We start from the raw sequence: 18,826 nt of genomic DNA on the forward strand, positions 1-18,826 counted from the left end.
TTATGTTGTAAAATGTAACGTTCGGTCATAAATGGTGTGGAGAATAAGGTTGCTAGAACCCTCTGGGATGTGAAATTCCAGAGCTTTAAAATAATACGGAAATCACTACAGATTGTATGAGTGAGCTTTTGGTGCATAACAAACATCCTCCAAATTCAGTGCCATAGAGTCATTATTTCTTAGCTCTTGTTCAGCTTTCTGATCTAGGCCAGGGGGGCAGGGCAGCTCTGCTACACTTGGCTCCTTACTGAGTTGCCTGTTCTGGTCCGTTCCCCATGGGTCTGTTCTGCAGTCCAAGCTGAAGGGGCGGCAGCTTCCTCGCGATGGTCTTCTCATGGTGTTGACGAAGCAGCGCTAGCACGTGCCCAACCACAGGGGCATTTTTTTGTTCGTCACATGTGGGCTCAGCCGTGTGATACGCTTTGGGCTGTGAGATGTGAGCAGAGTCCAGGGGCGGTGAAATATGTAGCATACAGTGGGAGGCTCTGAAAAGCGTTGTGGCATATGGTGGCCGATCACATCCTGGGGAGCAAATGAAGAATAATTCAGTCTATCGCAGAGAACAGTACTGCCAAGATGCTCTCATGTAATCACGGCTGGCCATCCCTGAAAAGTAACCCCAACCACGACCTTCTCGAGTAGAGCTCAGACACATATGTTTATTTATACTTCTTTTCCTTCCAGTCTTCATTCCCCAGGTGCCCTCTCTGCCACCGTCTCCCTACGTTTTTAAATTTTACAACAAACATAATGACTTCTAAATTTAGTTTTTCCTTCCAGAATCTGACCGCTCAGCCCATAGTCCATAAAAGGACCTCACTGGCTCTAATGAGTACATGGAAAAATGGAATCATCTCAGAGCGTTCTATCTGCTAGTCCAAGCAACTCTTTGTGACACACTGGAGGTATCAGTCTTTTATTTCTGTGGAGGAAGAAAAGCTCCCAGTGATCAAAGAAAGCCCTGTCCTTTTGTTTTTTTTTTTTTAATCTTTTATTTTTAATGTTTATTTTTAAGAGAGGGAGACAGAGCACGAGTGAGGGAGGGGCAGAGAAAGAGAGGGAGGCACAGAATCTGAAGCAGGCTCCAGGCTCTGAGCTGTCAGCACAGAGCCCCACGCGGGGCCCGAGCCCACGAACCGTGAGCTCATGACCTGAGCCGAAGTCGGACGTTTCACCGACTGAGCCACCCAGGCGCCCCAAGCCCTGTCCTTTTGTTGTGGACAGCAAGATCACCATCATTCCTTTTAAAATGAAGCTGTCAGAAACAGGAAGATTATTCTTTCAATCTCAATGGACACGTCTTCCTGGGTTTTCAGGTCCATAGGTTTCTGGCCTATCTGTGTGTGTTTGTTGCAAAAGGTTGGGAGCAGGGGGTGGGGGTTTGTGTAGCTCATCAGTTGTGTTCCGCCAGCCTCAGCACCAGAATTCACTGAAGCATATTGAGCAGGTAGAAGAGATGTTGCTTTCTCGGCTCATTGCAAAGGGACTCAAGCATCTTTCTAAGAAATACTGCAAGGAGAAAGCCAAGAAGTGCTTGCTTTCATACAAAGAACAAAATGATGTTTCAGGTCACGATCTCGTAGTCTGTGAGTTCAAGCCCCGCGTCGGGCTCTGGGCTAATGGCTCAGAGCCTGGAGCCTGTTTCCGATTCTGTGTCTCCCTCTCTCTCTGCCCCTCCCCCGTTCATGCTCTGTCTCTCTCTGTCCCAAAAATAAATAAACGTTGAAAAAAAAAAATTAAGAAATACTGCAAGGAGAAAGCCAAGAAGTGCTTGCCTTCATACAAAGAACAAAATGATGTTTCATGGGGGAGCATTTTAGTGTGGAGCCATTCCTGTTGGAAAAAAGACAGAGGTTGATTATTTTTAGATCACTTATTTGGAAAATGCCACCTGTAGAGCAAGAAAATAATAACGCCATCGGAACGTTATCCTCAAAATGCAGACAAAACAGGACAAAAAACTATAAACAAAGACGAAAATGCTAGAACAGGCATCAACCACAAAATACACATGCAGTGGAGTTTCAAACGTTGTTTGGGTGGGGAAACAACAATGCAGGGAGGCAGACCCATGTCACGTTGTCTGTGTCATTTTGCCCACGATGCGGGTTCCTGAGTCAGCGCTGGTCTCAGCGTTCACTTATGGTTCTAGAAACATGGCAGAGGAAAACTCACTGATTCAGTCCTTGGAGAGCCCGGATTTTATTCTTTCTTCTTTGTCTGTATTCTGGTATAGTATTGACTCATGTGAATCAGTTTATATTTGTGTTTATTGTGTCATTGCTTTTGATAAGACTTTTCACACGAAAGGTCTCAGAGCTTCGCTAGGGTTTGTGTGGCATTTCGCCGAGAATTGGGCTATCGGCATTTGAAACGATATTGAGTTTGTTTTCATATTTTAAGAGTGAATGAGTTCATAACATATGAAGCCTATTCCTGTCTATTCACTGACCTCAAGAGATGAAAAGAGCAGCTAACGCTTCCCGCGTGCTTCCTGCGTGCCAGACCTCTTGCTACGTGCTTCCCTTCTGTTCATTCGTGTAATTTTTACAACTGTCTTAGGCGATTGTTACTCTTATCATCACCACTTTTCAGAGGAAGAAACTGAGGCACACAGTAAAGAAGTGATTTGCGCAGGGCACCCTTCCGGGAAGTGGAGGGGCCAGGACTCGGCTTTAGAGAGTCTGGCTCTAAAGTCTGACTTGCAAAGTACCTTATCAGTCTCACGTTTGCCCTCTACCTGGGCACTTACGTTTGTGCGTCTCTGGTCAAACCATAAAGCGTTAGCTCCTTGAAGAGAAAATGTCTCCTGCGATTTGGATCCAGCAGAATACAGGAGTCGCTTTAGACAATGTGTAATATGGCCGTCCTCACTTGCAATGTCCTGTGTGTGCAGGAAGGCTTCAGAGTAGGAGTCCCAGCCCCTCTCTGTTGGAGTGGCCTCCGAATACACTAAAACCCCAACGATTTCTCTGCCACTCTGCCATTTTGATAGCAGGATATCAAAAAAAATCCTGATATTTTGTCAGGATTGGTGCGGTGGGTCCTAAGAAGCTTTCCCCGCCCCGCCAGTGCCCCTCCCGTCTGTCCTCTTTAGAGCAGCCGTCAGTCACCTCGCTTTTCCACTCAGAACCTTCCAAAGGCTGCCTGTTTCACTCAGAACAAAACACGAAGCCCTTCAAGAGCCTGTGTGATCACTTCCTTAACCACCGCCCTCCCTGCCTCCCTCCGCCTCCTCCCACTGGCCCTCGGGCTACCTGTTAGGCACACCCTCCCCAGGCACAGACCATGTCAGGACCTCAGCCCTTGGTGGCCCCTCTGCCCAAAATGCTCCTCCCCCAGATATTTTTCTGCCCCCCGATAGAATCACGAAGTGTCTCCACCCCGTGACTCTCCCCTTCCTCCCAGCATTATTTTTTTCCTCAGTGCTTCTAAAGACCTGATATGCCATGCATTTTCCTAATTTATTAGTTCATTTTCTGTCTCTGAACACTAGAGTGAATATTGTATTATTTTCATTCTGCTTTGGTTCCTATTGTATTCCTGGAACCGAGAAGCCCGTGGGCGTTCAATAAGTATTTGTTGACTGAATGAATGCATTATGGAGTTGTTTCGGAGAATTAAATGAACTAACGTATGGAAATAATTTCAAAAATTGCCTAGCATGAAATTAGTGTTTCATAAATGTCAGGTATTAATAAAATAATAATATGATAGTTCTTGAATGAATGATGAATTAAAAATTGGAGGCTATTACTTTACCATGTAGCGGAAAGAGAATAATCAAGCTCCAAACGCTTTAAATATTCTAACTTACGTTTGCAGTAGACGCCAGAGGAAGCGATCCAGGACATCATTTGTGTTCTCTTTTCCTATTACCTCGAAGGAGAGCTAGAAACCACCCTTCCCTGAGCAGGAAATGGTCCCCAAACCTTGCTTCACTTTGGGATTGCCTAGGGATCCTTTCAAAATTGATCCTGGCTCACACGTCCCGATATTGTGATGTGATTGGTCTGGGGTGAAGCCTGAGCATTAGGACTTTTCCATCCTTCCCTGGTGATTCTGACCGTCTAGCCGAGTTTGGGGGCCAGTGCTGGAAGCTTTTCACAGAAGTGGCAATCGTAGAGGGGAAAAGCCTTCCCCAGTCCCTTTCTAAACTTGGAATTGAAAGTTTGGCCAACTGGGGCGCCTGGGTGGCTCAGCCGGTTAAGTGTCCAACTTTGGCTCAGGTCATGATCTCCCGCTTTATGAGTTTGATCCCCACGTCGTCGTGCTCTGTGCAGATAGCTAGAAGCCTGGGGCCTGCTTCAGATTCTGTGTCTCCCTCTCTCTCTGCCCCTCTCCCACTCATACTCTGTCTGTCTGTCTGTCTGTTTCTCTCTCTCTCTCAAAGATAAATAAACATGAAAAATTTTTTTAAACTAAAAAAAAGGAAAGTTTGGCCAACTAGGGCTCACTTCTCTGCTCTGCAACCCATGCGACCATGAGCAGGTCACTTTACAGTCTTCTTCATGTCGAACGTCTTCTGTGGATTATGGTGCAAACTAAGAGCTCAAGGCCAGGCCCTAAAAATGTGGGTATCCCCTCCCTTTTTTTCCCTGTGGTTCCATCTGGGGATAAAAGGAGAGGCTCATTTCCAAGGGTAGCTCAAGAACCGCATGCTCTGAGGTGATGCTGTCTTATAAAGAAGACAAGGGAACGGAACAGTGGCCACCATGCCTCGGTGGCCCCTTTCTTCACCCAGGCACACAGAGCCATGCCTCTTTCAGGCCTGTGGGGGATCCGTGTCAGAGGGTCAAGTTCCCAAGGGCCCTGTCTGAGGCTGCTGTCCTGGACACTGGGGCTCACCCTGCATCAATTGTGCTGATTTCATCAGGGCTTCGAGTTCTGTCCTTTAGCCTGCCAGGCTCCGTCCTGTGACCTCGTGCCGGCCTGAGGTCTGCCCACTGCAGTAGCCATGTCTAATCTCTGGGTCCAGACAGACATCTGTGACTTCACAGAAGCCAGCCCCTCCCCTTTGACCCTGTAACACCGCCACTCTGGGCTTGGACTTTTCTAGAAAGGTAGTGGGAACGCTGGGGATAGCACACTACCCGGGGCCCTGGGATGGGTTTCCCATTCCTCTGCCTTGAAGTTCTTAAGTATGTTTAAATGAGGGTTCCCACGTTTTTATTTTGCACTGTCATTGCAAATGAGGGAGCTGGTCAAGCGCATGACATTTAGGAGACCTGGTGTGAATTGCACCTGCCTTACAGCTGAGAAGCATGTGACCTTGACCCGGTTATTCTTTCTCTTTTGGCATTTGCCATGGGGAGGTAGTGGGGTCAAACTGCCCTTCCTGTGGGGTGTTCTGAAGACGAAATAAGAGAACAGATGAGTGTTGGCCTATGCAGCACATAATATGTTTGCCCTCCATTCATGCTTCTCTTGTTCATAGCATTCCAGGCTGCTTAATCGAAGACATCTTTCCTTTCTGTCTATATTTTTTTATGCTTTATTTATTTTTGAGAGAGAGAGCGCCAGCAGGGGAAGGGCAGAGAGTGAGGGGGACAGAGGATTCAAAGTGGGCTCCCCGCCGTCAGCAGGGAGCCCAATGCGGGGCTCGAACTCACGAACCGGGAGATCATGACCTGAGCCAAAGTCAGACTCTCCCCCGACTGAGCCCCCCAAGGCGCCCCTTTTCCTTTCTGTTTAAAGGGGATTTTAAACTTTTATTTTCTTAGTGGCATATGTGTAAAGAACAGATCCTAGAAGGTTTCCGTTTTTTCTCACCTTATTCATTGCACAAAAGGACCACAGACTTCGTCCTCCTCAGTCTTTTTTTTTTTCTCCATTTGGACAATATGTTGTGCAGATGGCATATAGAATAGTGTCTTTCAAGGTATTTAAAAATGATCTTTTACAAAATTATTGAGGATGAGAAAGAGAGAAAATTGAATAAAGTCCCTGTCATTGAGGTAATAGTGCCTCACATTACTTAAAGGAGATTTCTGGTGTCCAAACTAATAACTCTTCCCTCAAGAAAGGCTGCCTTGGATAATGTCCATGAGTGAAGACTTCATTAAGAGTCCCAGGAGGTGGTTTGTGACCCGACACTCTGGCATACAAGGCGTGGGCCCTGAGGGACAATAAGCCACTATTTTGACTTCAGCTTCCGTGCTCTTCTGAGGCTCTTTCTCAGCTTACCGGTTATCAATTGATAGTGTTCCACAAAGAAGTATCTTTTCCTCTACTTCTTCATTCGATTATTTCTTAAGAAATCCACTCTATGCCGGGTACTGTTCCAGGCAGCTGGGATAAATCGGTGAATGAAGCAAAGTTCCTTGCCCTCGCGGAGCCCACGCTCGAGTGTGGCGGGCAGAAACGAGACAAAGATGTGCGTTCTGTAGCACGTAGGCAGGGGCTGAGTGTTGTGACACGAAACGTAGAAGAGGGTACAGGGAGCAGGCTTGCTGCGTTCCAGCGTGTGGCCACAGGGTCGCCTGTGAGCAGAGACTTCGGAGCGCGGCGGTTGAGCCACACGTGTAGCTGCAGGACCAGCATTGGGGTTGGGGGAACAGCCAGTGGAAAGGCCGAAAGCAGAAGTGGAGCTCGTGTTTTCAAGGAATAAGGAGGGCACGCAAAAGGCGTGATGAGGCGTCTCCCCGCATCTTCCCCACTGTCTCCCAAACAGCGAGTAGAAAGTTTCGAAGGAGAGGATGTGATTGCCAAGCCATCGTCAAAAGCTTACACTGATGCCTCTTTTCCTTTGTGTGTGCTTTTCCCACAGTCACATGACGCAGGCCATCCCCTTTGACGACCCTCGGTTGGAGAGCTACCAAATCGTCCCTCCGGCCCCACGGAGTGTGGAGATGAGGAGGGACCCCGTGCTGGGGTTTGGTTTCGTGGCGGGGAGTGAAAAGCCAGTAGTCGTTCGCTCTGTAACACCAGGTAAGCACCCGGCCCACTCCCCGTCTCCCAGGGTTGCCTGCCACACCCTGTCCGGGTGACTGGCGCTCCTTCTGGAATTTTCAAGCTGCTCCTTGTCTAACTGTGGAGCCTGGCTGAGTGTTTGCAACATCCAGATGGCGTCAGACCACCAGAGGGACACAAAGGGCTCTTCAAGCTAGGTTTAAACTGCCAAACGTATCCTATCTCTTGACTTAGGAAGACACTGATCTATCTTTTGTAACCATGGAAATGACCCACTTCTTAAAGTATGAATGTGAAGAAAGAGGCAGGCGCTGTACTGTATTTCACTAAGTTCGTGATAAACTCCTTAGTGAGAAAAAGCAGAAAGTGACACTGAAGTCACAGAAGGATTTTAGTCACTGGAGCGGACAGACAGCTTTATGAAATGCACACTACGCAGAATATATTTCCCTTCCCTGTTGCTGTTGAGCCGGACCAGGTCCCTGACTTCAGCCAATGGCGTATTACCAAAGATGACCTGGAAATGCTTGAAAAGTGCTTGTACGGTTGCCCTGCTTTATTGGGCTTCTGCCCTGGGAGTCGAAAGAGCGTTTCCCTCAAGTGACTGTGACCCTTTCAGCCTCGGCCCCAAAACGAACACAAGAGGCTAGCAGCCTGCCATCTAGAGACGAATGTGGCCCGATCTGCGGCGTGAAGCCAGAAGATCAGCCAATCAGTGCTCATCCTAAAGGCCCGTGAGCTTGAGAAGAAGTGATTACTGGACAGCCGACTGAGTTTGAGGGTGATCTGTTATACAGCCATGGCTGACTGACAGAGTATACGGCAAGTCTCTTAAATTCTACAGTACGATCAGATCACGAGTGTACATGGCCTCAGTCTCCCTCATTAGACTATGCCGACGTTCGACTGTCAACACAGGTGAACATAACGGACTATGATGTGCTTGCCCGAAGTGGGCTGCGATTGCCTTTCCAGAAACAAGGCTCTCTTAATTCTTTCTTTCTTTACGATAAGTATTTGTGTACTTTTTTTTTTTTTAAGATTTATTTTATTTTGAGAGAGAGAGAGAGAGAGAGAGAGAGAGAGAGAGAGAATCCCAAGCAGGCTCCATGCTCAGCACGGAGCCTGACATGGGGTTTGGTCCCACAACCATGGGGGGGGTCACGACCTGAGCCGAAGTCAAGACTCGGACGCTCAACAGACTGAACCATCCAGGCGCCCCTCATGTATTTCTTTTAATGAGCTTGTATTGGTTTTATTTTCACACAAAACGAAACCCTCTTCCTTACCAGTTCCTCTCTGGAATTTGGCAGGTCGGTGACAGAGGTCAGTAGTAACGTCCTGGGGTTACGAACGTGGACTCCGGCAGCCGATTGCCTGGGTTTGATGGATTTGGAGGTTGCCTCTGCCCCGTATTAGACTGTTTGTAGCTTTCATGTTAATTCCTCTGCATTTCAGTTTGACGGACACTTCTCTATGTCCTCTGGATAATGGGGATCGTGGTTGTGTCCATCTTTAAGGGCGAGGGAGAGAATGAGATAACGTTAAAAGAGTGCCAGGTACATAGTTCTCATTCCAAAAATATTTTGATTGTGATTATTGTTATTGTTATTAGTAGTAAACTCTAAAATATTTGGGCCACCGAGCCTGCCAGCTAAGGAAAATGAAAGTAGTACACATTTCAAAAGTCGATGTCATTTGTCATTATTTTGACCTAATGTGGCCCAGGGTAAAGCACTGCAGATACGGTCGACCATGCCGCACACTTGTACGGAGAAAAGTCGGCTTCCTTTTCTTTCCCACCACTGCCTCACCACACAGCTTCTTACCTGTTTGCCAAGCTTTTCGTTTTATTAGCTGTAGGTCCTGTCTTCATTCTCTAGGTGGGATTGTGGAGACTGATGCCAGTTGCGAATTTTATGCTTAAAATGAAAGAGGTTTGTTGCTTGCTATAATAATAAAATAATACAGATGCATCGCACAAAACATACAACATAGATAGTACAGAGGAGAAAGTTAAAAAAAAAAAAAAAATCACCTGAGCTGCCGCTGCTGAAAGTGAACCACTATTGACATGTGCATGGAGAGTCTATGGAAAGTAGACTATTCTGTGCATATGTATGCATATGTTATGTATCCTATCTATGAGATATATAATGTATTAGATGTGCATGTGGACACATTTTTTTTTTTTCCTAAGCAAGACACCATTTGGCATGCTGCTTTCTAACACTGGGACCCTTGAACATCTCTGGTTCTGAGATTCTCTAAAGTGTGGTTCCTCCCCAGAGGTGACCGGGGATTTGATTGTTGTTTTTCATGGTCTTATATTGCCTCACTGTTCCTTCAAGCTCTTCCCTTCCCTGCCCTCCATGCTCCTTTCGCTTCAGACACTAGCACCTCATATTCAACAATTTCAAGAGTAGTAGACAAAAGTGAAAACAGGTCAAAGAGTACTGTTGCCAGTCATTTTTCGGTGTGAAAATGCTGGTCAGATAAACTGTGTCTTTCATAACAGTGACTCTGCGGAGGTTCCGATAATTTCTTTGGCATGACCAGATTTTCTATACTTGACAATGCAGCCTTCAGTGCACAGGGCACGAGACGATTCTCTGAAGGGCACCACTGGTTCATATCTTGGAAGGAACTGTCTTTCCTCCCTCTGAAATGCTTGGTTTCAGTTGCTTGATGAAACACAAATATTTCCATTTGATCAAACAAGTGGGGTCAGAGGTGAAAGGATGTCCTATTAATCTGCAAGTGGTTTGCCCACGAAAGTAGTTAACATCCATCAGCCAGTTAGTATGAACATTTTTCAGTCTGTGATCAGCGTTTGATTTCTAACCATTTGTTTGACTGAACGTGAGTGAATGCTTGCAGATAATCCAATGGTTATATCAACTCTCTCAAGGGATTTTCAGAATTTCTTATGTGTGCAAACACCGAATCTCAGTTCCCGCATCTTGCATTGAATATTTTTTTTATCACCGACATGAGGAAGCGTTAAGGTTTTCCTCGCTTTTTTTTCTACCCAGGAAGATTAGTTTATGCTGCAGCTTGAGTGACATATATGCCAAGTGTCTCGGTGGGTGGGAAACAACTGACTTACTTCGAGATCCATCTCTGCGTGTGAAGTGTTCATTTCAATTACTAAATAAAGCAATAGCAATAATATTTGAAAGGTAATGTTTGAGCTGCTGCCTATTACCCAGCGGCAGACCTGGGAATAAAGTTAAAATTATCGTACCCTATGAATATGCGGGGACGTAATTCCATTAGACATGTGGATAACGGAAGTATTTATTTATGGGTTTTATTTCATTCAGATGTGTGCTTCATGCAGATGTGGCTTTATGTGTCCAGAAACCTGGCAGTGACCAGTTTTTGAATTATGGGAGCGAGTTCCAAGCAGGTGTTGGCCACCCTGAACTTGGAAGAGTCCACAGACCTAAGCGGAGACCCAGTTCTACTCTTTCATCGGGTTCTTTAACCTGTGTGAGCCTCGGGCATCTCATTATCTGACAGGGAGTCAAGTGTCAGTGGGATTCAAGGCCAAGCAGCCTGGCACATAATAAATACTCAGCAAATATTAGTTCCCTACCTCCTTGCAAAAACTCCTCCACATCTGCTGAGAAAAAGACCATGCTGGATCAAGACAAAAACAAGAGTCCTCTGTCATCACATGTGAGCACAGACGCACACTCCCAGGCACAGTCCCAGCCACAAAAATGACCAAACACCCTCATCACCAAGCTGATACGAGTGTCTGCTGTTTCCTTATGAATCCCAGCTTGAGTTCTGCTTCCTTCCCCAGACCTTTTATTTTTGTATTTATGTTTAATGTTTATTGATTCATTTTGAGAGAGAAGAGAACATGTGTGTGCACGAGTGGGGGCAGGCAGAGAGAGAGGGGGGGAGAGAGAGAATCCCAAGCAGGCTCCCTGCTGTTAGCACAGAGCCCGACGCGGGGCTTGATCCCGTGAATCGTGAGATTGTAACCTGAGCCGAAACCAAGAGTCAGACACTCAACCGACTGAGCCACCAAGGCGTCCCCCCCTTTCCCCAACCTCTTAGACAAGAATGATTAAGATGCTCCCACTTCTCAAACCTTCCCCAAAAGTATGGAACATAAGGACAAATCCTGTCAGTCTTTCCTGACACCCTCTGATGTGCTGATTGGCCACCCGTTTGGGGAATACCTTCTTCTAGGGGCTTCGATACTCAAGCATCAGCAGGCCTTGGGATCCTGTGAAAAATGTATGACCTCACCCTCAGCAGACCTCCAAATCCGCTGAGTCAGTCTGCAGGGCAGTAAGGTCCCCAGGGGGTGCATGTGCCCATTAAAGTGTGAGAGGAGCTGCTAGGCTGCCGTGTCTCAAACTTGCCTGGAAAAGTTCTGGAGAAATGCTGATGCCGAAGTCTCACCTCCAGAGATTCTGATTTAATTGGCCAGCGTGTAGCCTGGACTTACCCAGTGCAGCTTATCCAGAGCCCCTGAGTTCATTCTTTTTTGTTTGTTTGTTTGTTTTTTGTTTTTTTTTTTTTAAGTAAGCTCTACTCCCAGCTTGGGGCTCGAACTCATGATGCTGAGATCAAGATTCACATGCTCTACCGACACAGCCAGCTGGGTGCCCCTCCCCAGTTCTTTGCAATGTGCAGCCAGGGCTGGGAAGGACCCGTGTGGAGAACGCGCGGGTGCGGTCGGGTTTTGTGTCGGCACACAGCACCAGGTGCTTACAATGAATCGTGATGGGGAACGGAGGACACGGATGGATGAGCGACAGTCTTCTCACCTGTACTTCATTCTCATTTGTCTGCAGGTGGCCCCTCCGAAGGCAAGCTGATTCCGGGAGATCAGATTGTAATGATTAATGATGAGCCCGTCAGCGCTGCGCCGAGGGAGCGGGTCATCGACCTGGTCAGGTGCGTGGCTCACTCCCCGGGGCCCCGTCCTGCTGTGAAGGCTATTCCACAGCCCTGAGACCTCATCCAGCAGAGGAAGGGCTTCCCACGAGCCACTTTAGGGCAGAAACGCAAGCCCGCGCGTTCACCTTGAAAATCCTGGTGCCATTGGCCTCTAACATAAAAACCCATGCCCCCTAAACACAAAACACGTGCACCTTGACTGTTACCACAACGTGGTGACTCCTTTTCCCATCACTATAGCCAAAGGTCGCCTTTGTTCCCCTTCCCAAACTACTAACGCGTTGCTATTGCATAATCAAGGAGGTAAAAATGCAATGCCCAAATTCAGTATGAGTGATGAGTAATTTTATATAATCCCATGGATACACAAACGTATAGTTCACTGAGTTTTCATACTTGACTGAGTGATTCATTACCGAATTGTGAAATCATCAACCGAAGGAAAAGGATAATTAGGTCAAAGCTGCGACAGTTTAAAAATGTGCTTGGTTTATTGGTTTAGCTTGATCCTAGATAGAAGCGATTTGTTGTGTGATATTCTAAGTGGGGCACCAGAAAGTATATTTTATGTGATGTTACCGTATTGGTCCAGAATCTCCTTAAGAGCCCACTGGAGTTTCTCTCCCACAGTGTAGTCAGGGCAAAAAGGGGTCATTAGAAGTTTTCCAAACGAAGCCATGCCTATTTTATGAGTGAATCCGCTTGTGTTCCGGGGGTGTAGAGGGATAACGGGTATGTGACACCCGTCTTTTGTAAATCGATTTTTTCAAGCACAATTGACGCAGAAGCTAAAGCTATCACAACACTTTAAACTGAGAAGGGGGTCTTCTAACATTTATGCTCTTTCATAACAAAAAGTACCCCTGCGCTTCGAAATGGCATTAAATGGAAGTGTTTCTGGGGTTTTCCGGAGAAAGTTTCTTGCCCAAGCTTAGCTCGGCTTCTGCTTCGTGGAAAAGCACTGTCTGGTCATGCATCCTTGGAAGAACTGGGAGGAGGGTAAGACAGAGAAATAGAAATAGAGGAAGCTTATTTTTCAGGTGAGCAACGGTTCCAGTTTTAGGGCGAGAAGGCCCACATCCTGGGAAACCTCTCCGTCCTCGAACGGCTGGTCACCCTAATGTAGTGTAGGCCTATTATACTGGAGCCTTTGCAGCTGGCTGGCAGAGTGCTTTCGTGGGGTGTCCGCATCTCCCCGGGGTGTGCCTCCACTGGGCCCTGAGGCTCGTGTCCGACTCCCCCTGCATCAGGAATGAGACCTCTGATTTTCCCATGGGGCAAGAATGTATGACTCAGGAGTCACTGGGTACTTTCAAGCCCTGGGGAGGGAGGTGCAGTGTTACCATTTGGAGTCACTTCTTTCTTGAGATGCTTGTGGCTGTCAGCGGGGACAGACCTCATCCAAGCAGGCTCTGAGCCTCCTATAGCCTTGCATCCGGAGTACCTTGTTTGGGCCTGATGGCAGGCCACACGGTTATTTTGTTTTCTCCTAGGTGCACGCCTCTATAATCAGTTCTGTTGATTTGTGTGTCCGGAGGATCATAGAAGAAAGAAAATGTCTGTGTTTGGGTTTCCTTGGACTGAATTGCTTGCTGTGGGACAGAGACAGAGCCAAAGCTGTCTAAAAGCATGATCATTTCTTAGCAATCCTACGGGGGGGGGGCATCTAAAAAGAACCCCACCCCCCCATTTTTCCCTTCTGCTTTAACACATTACGAAAGAAGTGGCCTCTCCGTAAACAAAATCGCTGTAGGTCTTTATGGGCAACAGGGTTTGGTGAATATTCGTTGGCTAAATGCACGACAGCTCACACTCCACACCCAGCCTGCCAGCTGTTTCTGCACCGCCCAGGAGCTAAGAATGGTTTTTACCATTTTTAAATGGTTGGGGGGCAAAGGGAGACTATTTTGTGACACACGCCAACCATGTGAAAGTCAAATTCCAGAGTCCGCAAATAACGTTTTGTTGGAAAACAGCCACACTCGGTCATGTGCGTGTTGCCCAAAGGTCTTGTCTCCCTATGGCAGCAGAGTTGAGCATTCGTGATAGAGACCCATCTAGCCCTTTACAGGAAAGGTTTGTCAACCCCTGTTTTAGGAGATCTTGCAGGAACTAATTGCATTTTCTTTGGTGATTACTGCAACATTCCCACACACTTGATGAAGAGGTTCCATTTGAAATGGAACGCATGTATGCTTTTTAAACATCATGAAGTACTTCGGGTGCATAAAACTTCCTGTCACGTGTCAAGGCCCACCCTCCGGTTTGGAGATCGGGAGGGCAATAGGAGAGAGCCGAGGTCTCCTTTGCTCCTCTGACTGGCATTGGCTGTTGACTCCCTTTCTGTCATCCATCCGTAAAAGCTCGCTGTCCTGTGAAGTCCATGCATGAATTCTTTGGGGGTGGGAAAGGAGGGCATCCTGGGAGCCACTCGTAGGGCATACTGGGAGCACGGTACCGAGCATGGGGGTCTGGCGCCGACAAGACCAGCTACCGTTCAGGTGATCTGCTTAACCCCATCACAGAGGCCAGGAGGTACCCTCTGCCTGGATCCCGGCCCTCTGACAACGCCAAAGTTCTAGATTTCTTACGTGGACTGGAGGAGGGAAGGGCGGGAGGGGAGGTGCTGGCTGGCAATAAAAGATCACATTGTACCTCTTCCTAGAAAGTTCTGGGGGGTCGCACTTGTTCGCAGCTCACTTTGGAATGGGGCCTGAGTGTCTCTTTGCAAGTGTCTCACTAGTATGTGAGAAGAGCACAGTTTCATTCCGGAATGTGGCCTGATGTCGTGGAATCAGGATCCACCTAAGTTCCATGAGAAAAGAGACCTTGTCTGTGTTGTCCCCTCACGTGTCCCCATGACCCGGCCGCAGGCCGGGCTCACAGGAGGCGCTCAGTAACAATGCGTTGAGTAAGCGGGCAGGCTCTGAAGAACACTCTGTGAAGACTATTGACTTCGATGGTTTCCCCCAGCCCTTCCTTCAGCTCGTGTTCTGCAAGTGTGAATGTCAACTGAGGGGTTTCATTCACTGATTTATCAAACCTTTTTAGGCACCCAGTGCATGCAGGACCCAGAGCTAGGCACCAGCCACAGGGGGCTCACAGTCCTCGCTACCCTAATGAGTCATGGTGGACCTCCTCAAGACAGACAAGACCCCCACATCGAACCCTTGGGTGAATTTCTCAGAGTCAAAAAAATTTTGCTAGTGAGGAAAACACGTAGGCCCTGGACGCTATTGAGATGGTCATCTAAAGATAAATGTATTGCGCTGAGATTAAAGGGAGCAATACATTTATCTTTAGAAGAGTAACAAGGTAAGCCTAGTGCGATAACACGGTGCAGTTCCCCGGGATGGAACGCCCTTGGTTGTAGCGTTCCTTTGGTGGCCGATGCCTTCCAACTCATTACGCCAGAATTTGGAAATAATGCATTTCTCACTAATGAAAAAAGTTCAAGTATTAGAAGATGTTCCTGTGCCTTCCCATGAGCTCAGTCGTCTGTCCGCCATATGCATACTAACCTAAAAATGTAGCTTGTGTACCATCGTCTCTGGGCTTCTCAGTCGATACGTGTTTTAATGTCTGTATCTTACACAAGATAAATTCCCTTTCTGTTCAATAAAATATCCCATTTTCTTAGCCACTAAGGAAATTCGGAAAAACACTCATCATTTTAATAAGCCTGTAAAATTCGCTCTTTAAAAATTGGCATCCATTTACTCCTGTAAGTGGTTCAGTCTTGTTTTGTTCTTTTTTTTCCCTCCCAGTACAGCATTTGCTCGTGAATCACTTTTTGTTTCCAGATACTTTTGTGTTTCTTTGTGCGTTCTTTTTCTTATCATTTGGTTGCTCTATGATAGCAAATTATTTATTTTTCTAGAGAAAATAAAAGAGTTTCTCGGAGACCAATTTACTACTATAGTAACCACATTTGGGGTTTTTCATGTAGCCTCAAAAAAGCTGTAATTGCTGTGCTGAAATTAGACGAGTTCTGTTCATTTCACAGTTGTCTAAGTTGTTAACTCTCGCTCATACTTTCGAGTGGTTGAGGAGCAAAATCTTTGAAGAATCCGTGCCCTTTGCAAATTACCGTATCTTTCTTCTTTAGAAGTATCCAAGGATAATTTCCCTTGGCTTTTCATAATTAGGCAAATTAACTTAAAAGAGTTCCCAACATTTTATTTTTGAAATCTATGGAGTATAATTGCTCATAGACGTTATGAATTGTGCCCCATCCCTCAAGGCTAGCCAATCCAGTTGAATTTATTTGACTTCAGCAAACAATTATTGAGCATTAGCTGGGTACCAAACGTCATGTAGGATACTGGCGATGCATAAATACCAAAGACGTGATTCCTGCACTAAAGGAGGAGACTTCTAACTAACTGCACTGTATTTACTAGTGTTGCAAGGCTGCGGGGGAGGGTAGTGTTCGGTGGGAATGTTTGGTGAGGGCAGATGGGGATGTGCAGTAATGTAGTGAAGTTGTAAAGGGTGGCTGTTAACCCTGAGTGGCAGGGCAGGTTGTGGCTGGAGAGAGGGCTGTAAAATCGATCTCGCCTTTGTCCCCCGAACCCCCAGAGTCTCCTGATGGACACTTCCTTTCCAGCGTGCAGTTACGAAGATACACATTGCTAATGTGGCTGTCCTAAACCACAACCTCAAAATCCGGTCCCGCAGCCGCCCTTCTAATGCGGCAACAAAGCTGCTGGCTTGCTTTAGACTCGAGGCACTGGTCTTTTGTGATTCAAGATCGGATAAAAAGCATGGACTTCTGCTCCCTCCACCCCGGAGAATCCGCGTGCGCACGCAGTTTCGCATAGAGTCAGAATGTTCCTGGAGTCCCAGCAGGCCAATCCCAGTCTTCGAGCCCTGGCAGCAGAATCTGAACGTGCTGGCTCCCTTCCGTCCCTTTTGTTTCCTTCCGGTCTGAAGATATGCGAGCAGCTCAGTCTTCCCCACCCTTCCAGCATAGCAGTGAAAGCTGAGGGTTGCCCAGCCCGTGATGAGAAGGCACAAGGGTTGAACTGGAAACTAGCTCCCCTTCTCCCAACTCTGCAACAGGGCAGCTCACCATCCCTCCATCTGTCTTCTGTCACCACCCAGGTTGATTATGCCTGTTGGTCTATGTAATGAGCTGTGCTCCAGGTACAGCCACATCTAGAGAAGATTGTCCACATCTCTCGGACGCATCACCCTTTCTATACTAATGTTCTGTGATTGCGGAGCAGTAGGGTTCTTCCAATTAGTATAATAAGAATAAGACTAGATGATAAATTACTAACCATCACTTTAATTCACAAAGGACAAACACTAATTTTTAGTGGCATTCCTTTTCCCTAAGTGACTATAATATATAAAAACACGCCAGGCAATGTACAAATTTCCTTCTAAAGAAAAATTTTTTTTTAGTGTTTTTTTTTTTTTTTTTTTTTTTTTTTTGAGAGAGAGAGACACAGTGCAAGTGGAGGAGGGGCAGACAGAGAGGGAGACACAGAATCCGAAGCAGGCTCCAGGCTCCGAGCTGTCAGCACAGAGCCCGATGCGGGGCTCGAACCTGCGAACTGCGAGATCATGGCCCAAGCCGAAGTTGGAAGCTTAACCGACTGAGCCACCCAGGCGCCCCTGTACATATTTCCTTCTATGGTCAGGAAGATTATTCCAATAATTATGACCAGAATGCCCAAAAGCACAACTCATGTCTTCCCTAGAACACGTACCTCTCAACAAGACGGATGAGCCAACTCACCCCCACAATCACAGCCAGAGCTCTGTGTATAGCTTTGAAGGGTAACGTTTTTGACATTCAGGAGGAAAAAAGAGAATATTATCAATCACATCCCGACTAATGATGAGAGTTAATATGTATTAAGTCCTTCTTATATGCTAAACCCTTTCATTCCTTCGTACGAAGACCAGACAACACTTAGACGCCGCTCCCAATACGCTGTCCTGTGTACATTTTGTATAGTAACTCATTCAGTCCTCACAGTGATTAACGGATGCAGTGGTTACCTCTGATTTACAGATGGGGAAACTGAGGTGCAGAAAGGTTAAGGGAAGTGCCACCATCCCGCAGCTAGTAAGGGGTGGAGTGAAACCCAGTCTGGCTCCTGTAGTGACTGCTTTTAACCTGCTCATCACGTGTACTGCTTAGAACAGCCCTGTGAGCGAGGAGTGTTGATAGTACCCCATTACAGAATGGGAAAGGGGCTGAAAGAAGTTAAAGCACTTGCTCAGGGCGAGCAAGGAGGCGCACAGTGGGGGGTGGAAGAAGCCAGTATGAATTACCTGGACCTGTTCGTACCGAGGGGACCAGCCTGGTTATCTGGCGTACAGAGTCCTCACTCCGTAGGCCCAACAGACAGCAGAGCTATATTTGGCCTCTAGAACCCGGATCTTAGCACCCACACCCTCCATTTGGGGATTGTACGCAAAGAGCCCGTCTCCTGTCCCAGGTTGGCCAAGCACTCACTTTGATTTTAGCAGGAAGTGCTCAGGAGTACCTGGCTGTTGTAACTCGTGGAAGACCGGCAAGCTTAATAAGGGCGAGAGAAACCATTTAGAAGGGACCTGTCGAAAAATTAGATCTCAGCCCATCTGTCTTCTTATCAGTCTCTCTCCTCATCAGAATTATAATGGAAAGTCAAATCAGATCATGTTCCAGGGGCGCTGTGTCTGCAAAAGAATATATTAGGAGGGTCACCTTCCTGTCTAATTTCGGCTGGGCTTAGATGCATCACGATGCTGCTTAGTAAAATAACAAAGCCAAGAACATCTACGGAGCATCGGGCATATAAAATATGCATGATGATGTATGATACAATAAGGCCTTATTATGGAAAGACCAGCAAGCAATTTCAGTGAAAACACGAAAGAACAGCCCCTTGGTATGCTGACACCACACCTTGTAGACTTACCTGATACGTTTTCTGACAATTGCAAATTACAGAGCCTGGGGAGAAAGAGGTCAGCAGTTCTAGAAAAT

General features: G+C 46.9%; 1 protein-coding gene across 1 annotated transcript in view; it reads left to right on the plus strand.

Moving 5' to 3' along the window:
- The window catches only part of FRMPD4 (FERM and PDZ domain containing 4), a 185,970-nt gene that overhangs the window by 92,068 nt on the left and 75,076 nt on the right, over positions 1 to 18,826 (plus strand). Inside the window, exons 2-3 of the mRNA XM_047076357.1 lie at positions 6,770 to 6,930; positions 11,733 to 11,835. Of these exons, the coding sequence (XP_046932313.1) occupies positions 6,770 to 6,930; positions 11,733 to 11,835 (264 nt within the window). The remainder of the gene's footprint in view (positions 1 to 6,769; positions 6,931 to 11,732; positions 11,836 to 18,826) is intronic.

Source organism: Lynx rufus, unplaced genomic scaffold, assembly GCF_022079265.1.
Source record: "Lynx rufus isolate CCGP_SWC_20201006 ecotype Redwood Valley unplaced genomic scaffold, mLynRuf1.p SCAF_14, whole genome shotgun sequence".
In the NCBI taxonomy this organism is placed as follows: domain Eukaryota; kingdom Metazoa; phylum Chordata; class Mammalia; order Carnivora; family Felidae; genus Lynx; species Lynx rufus.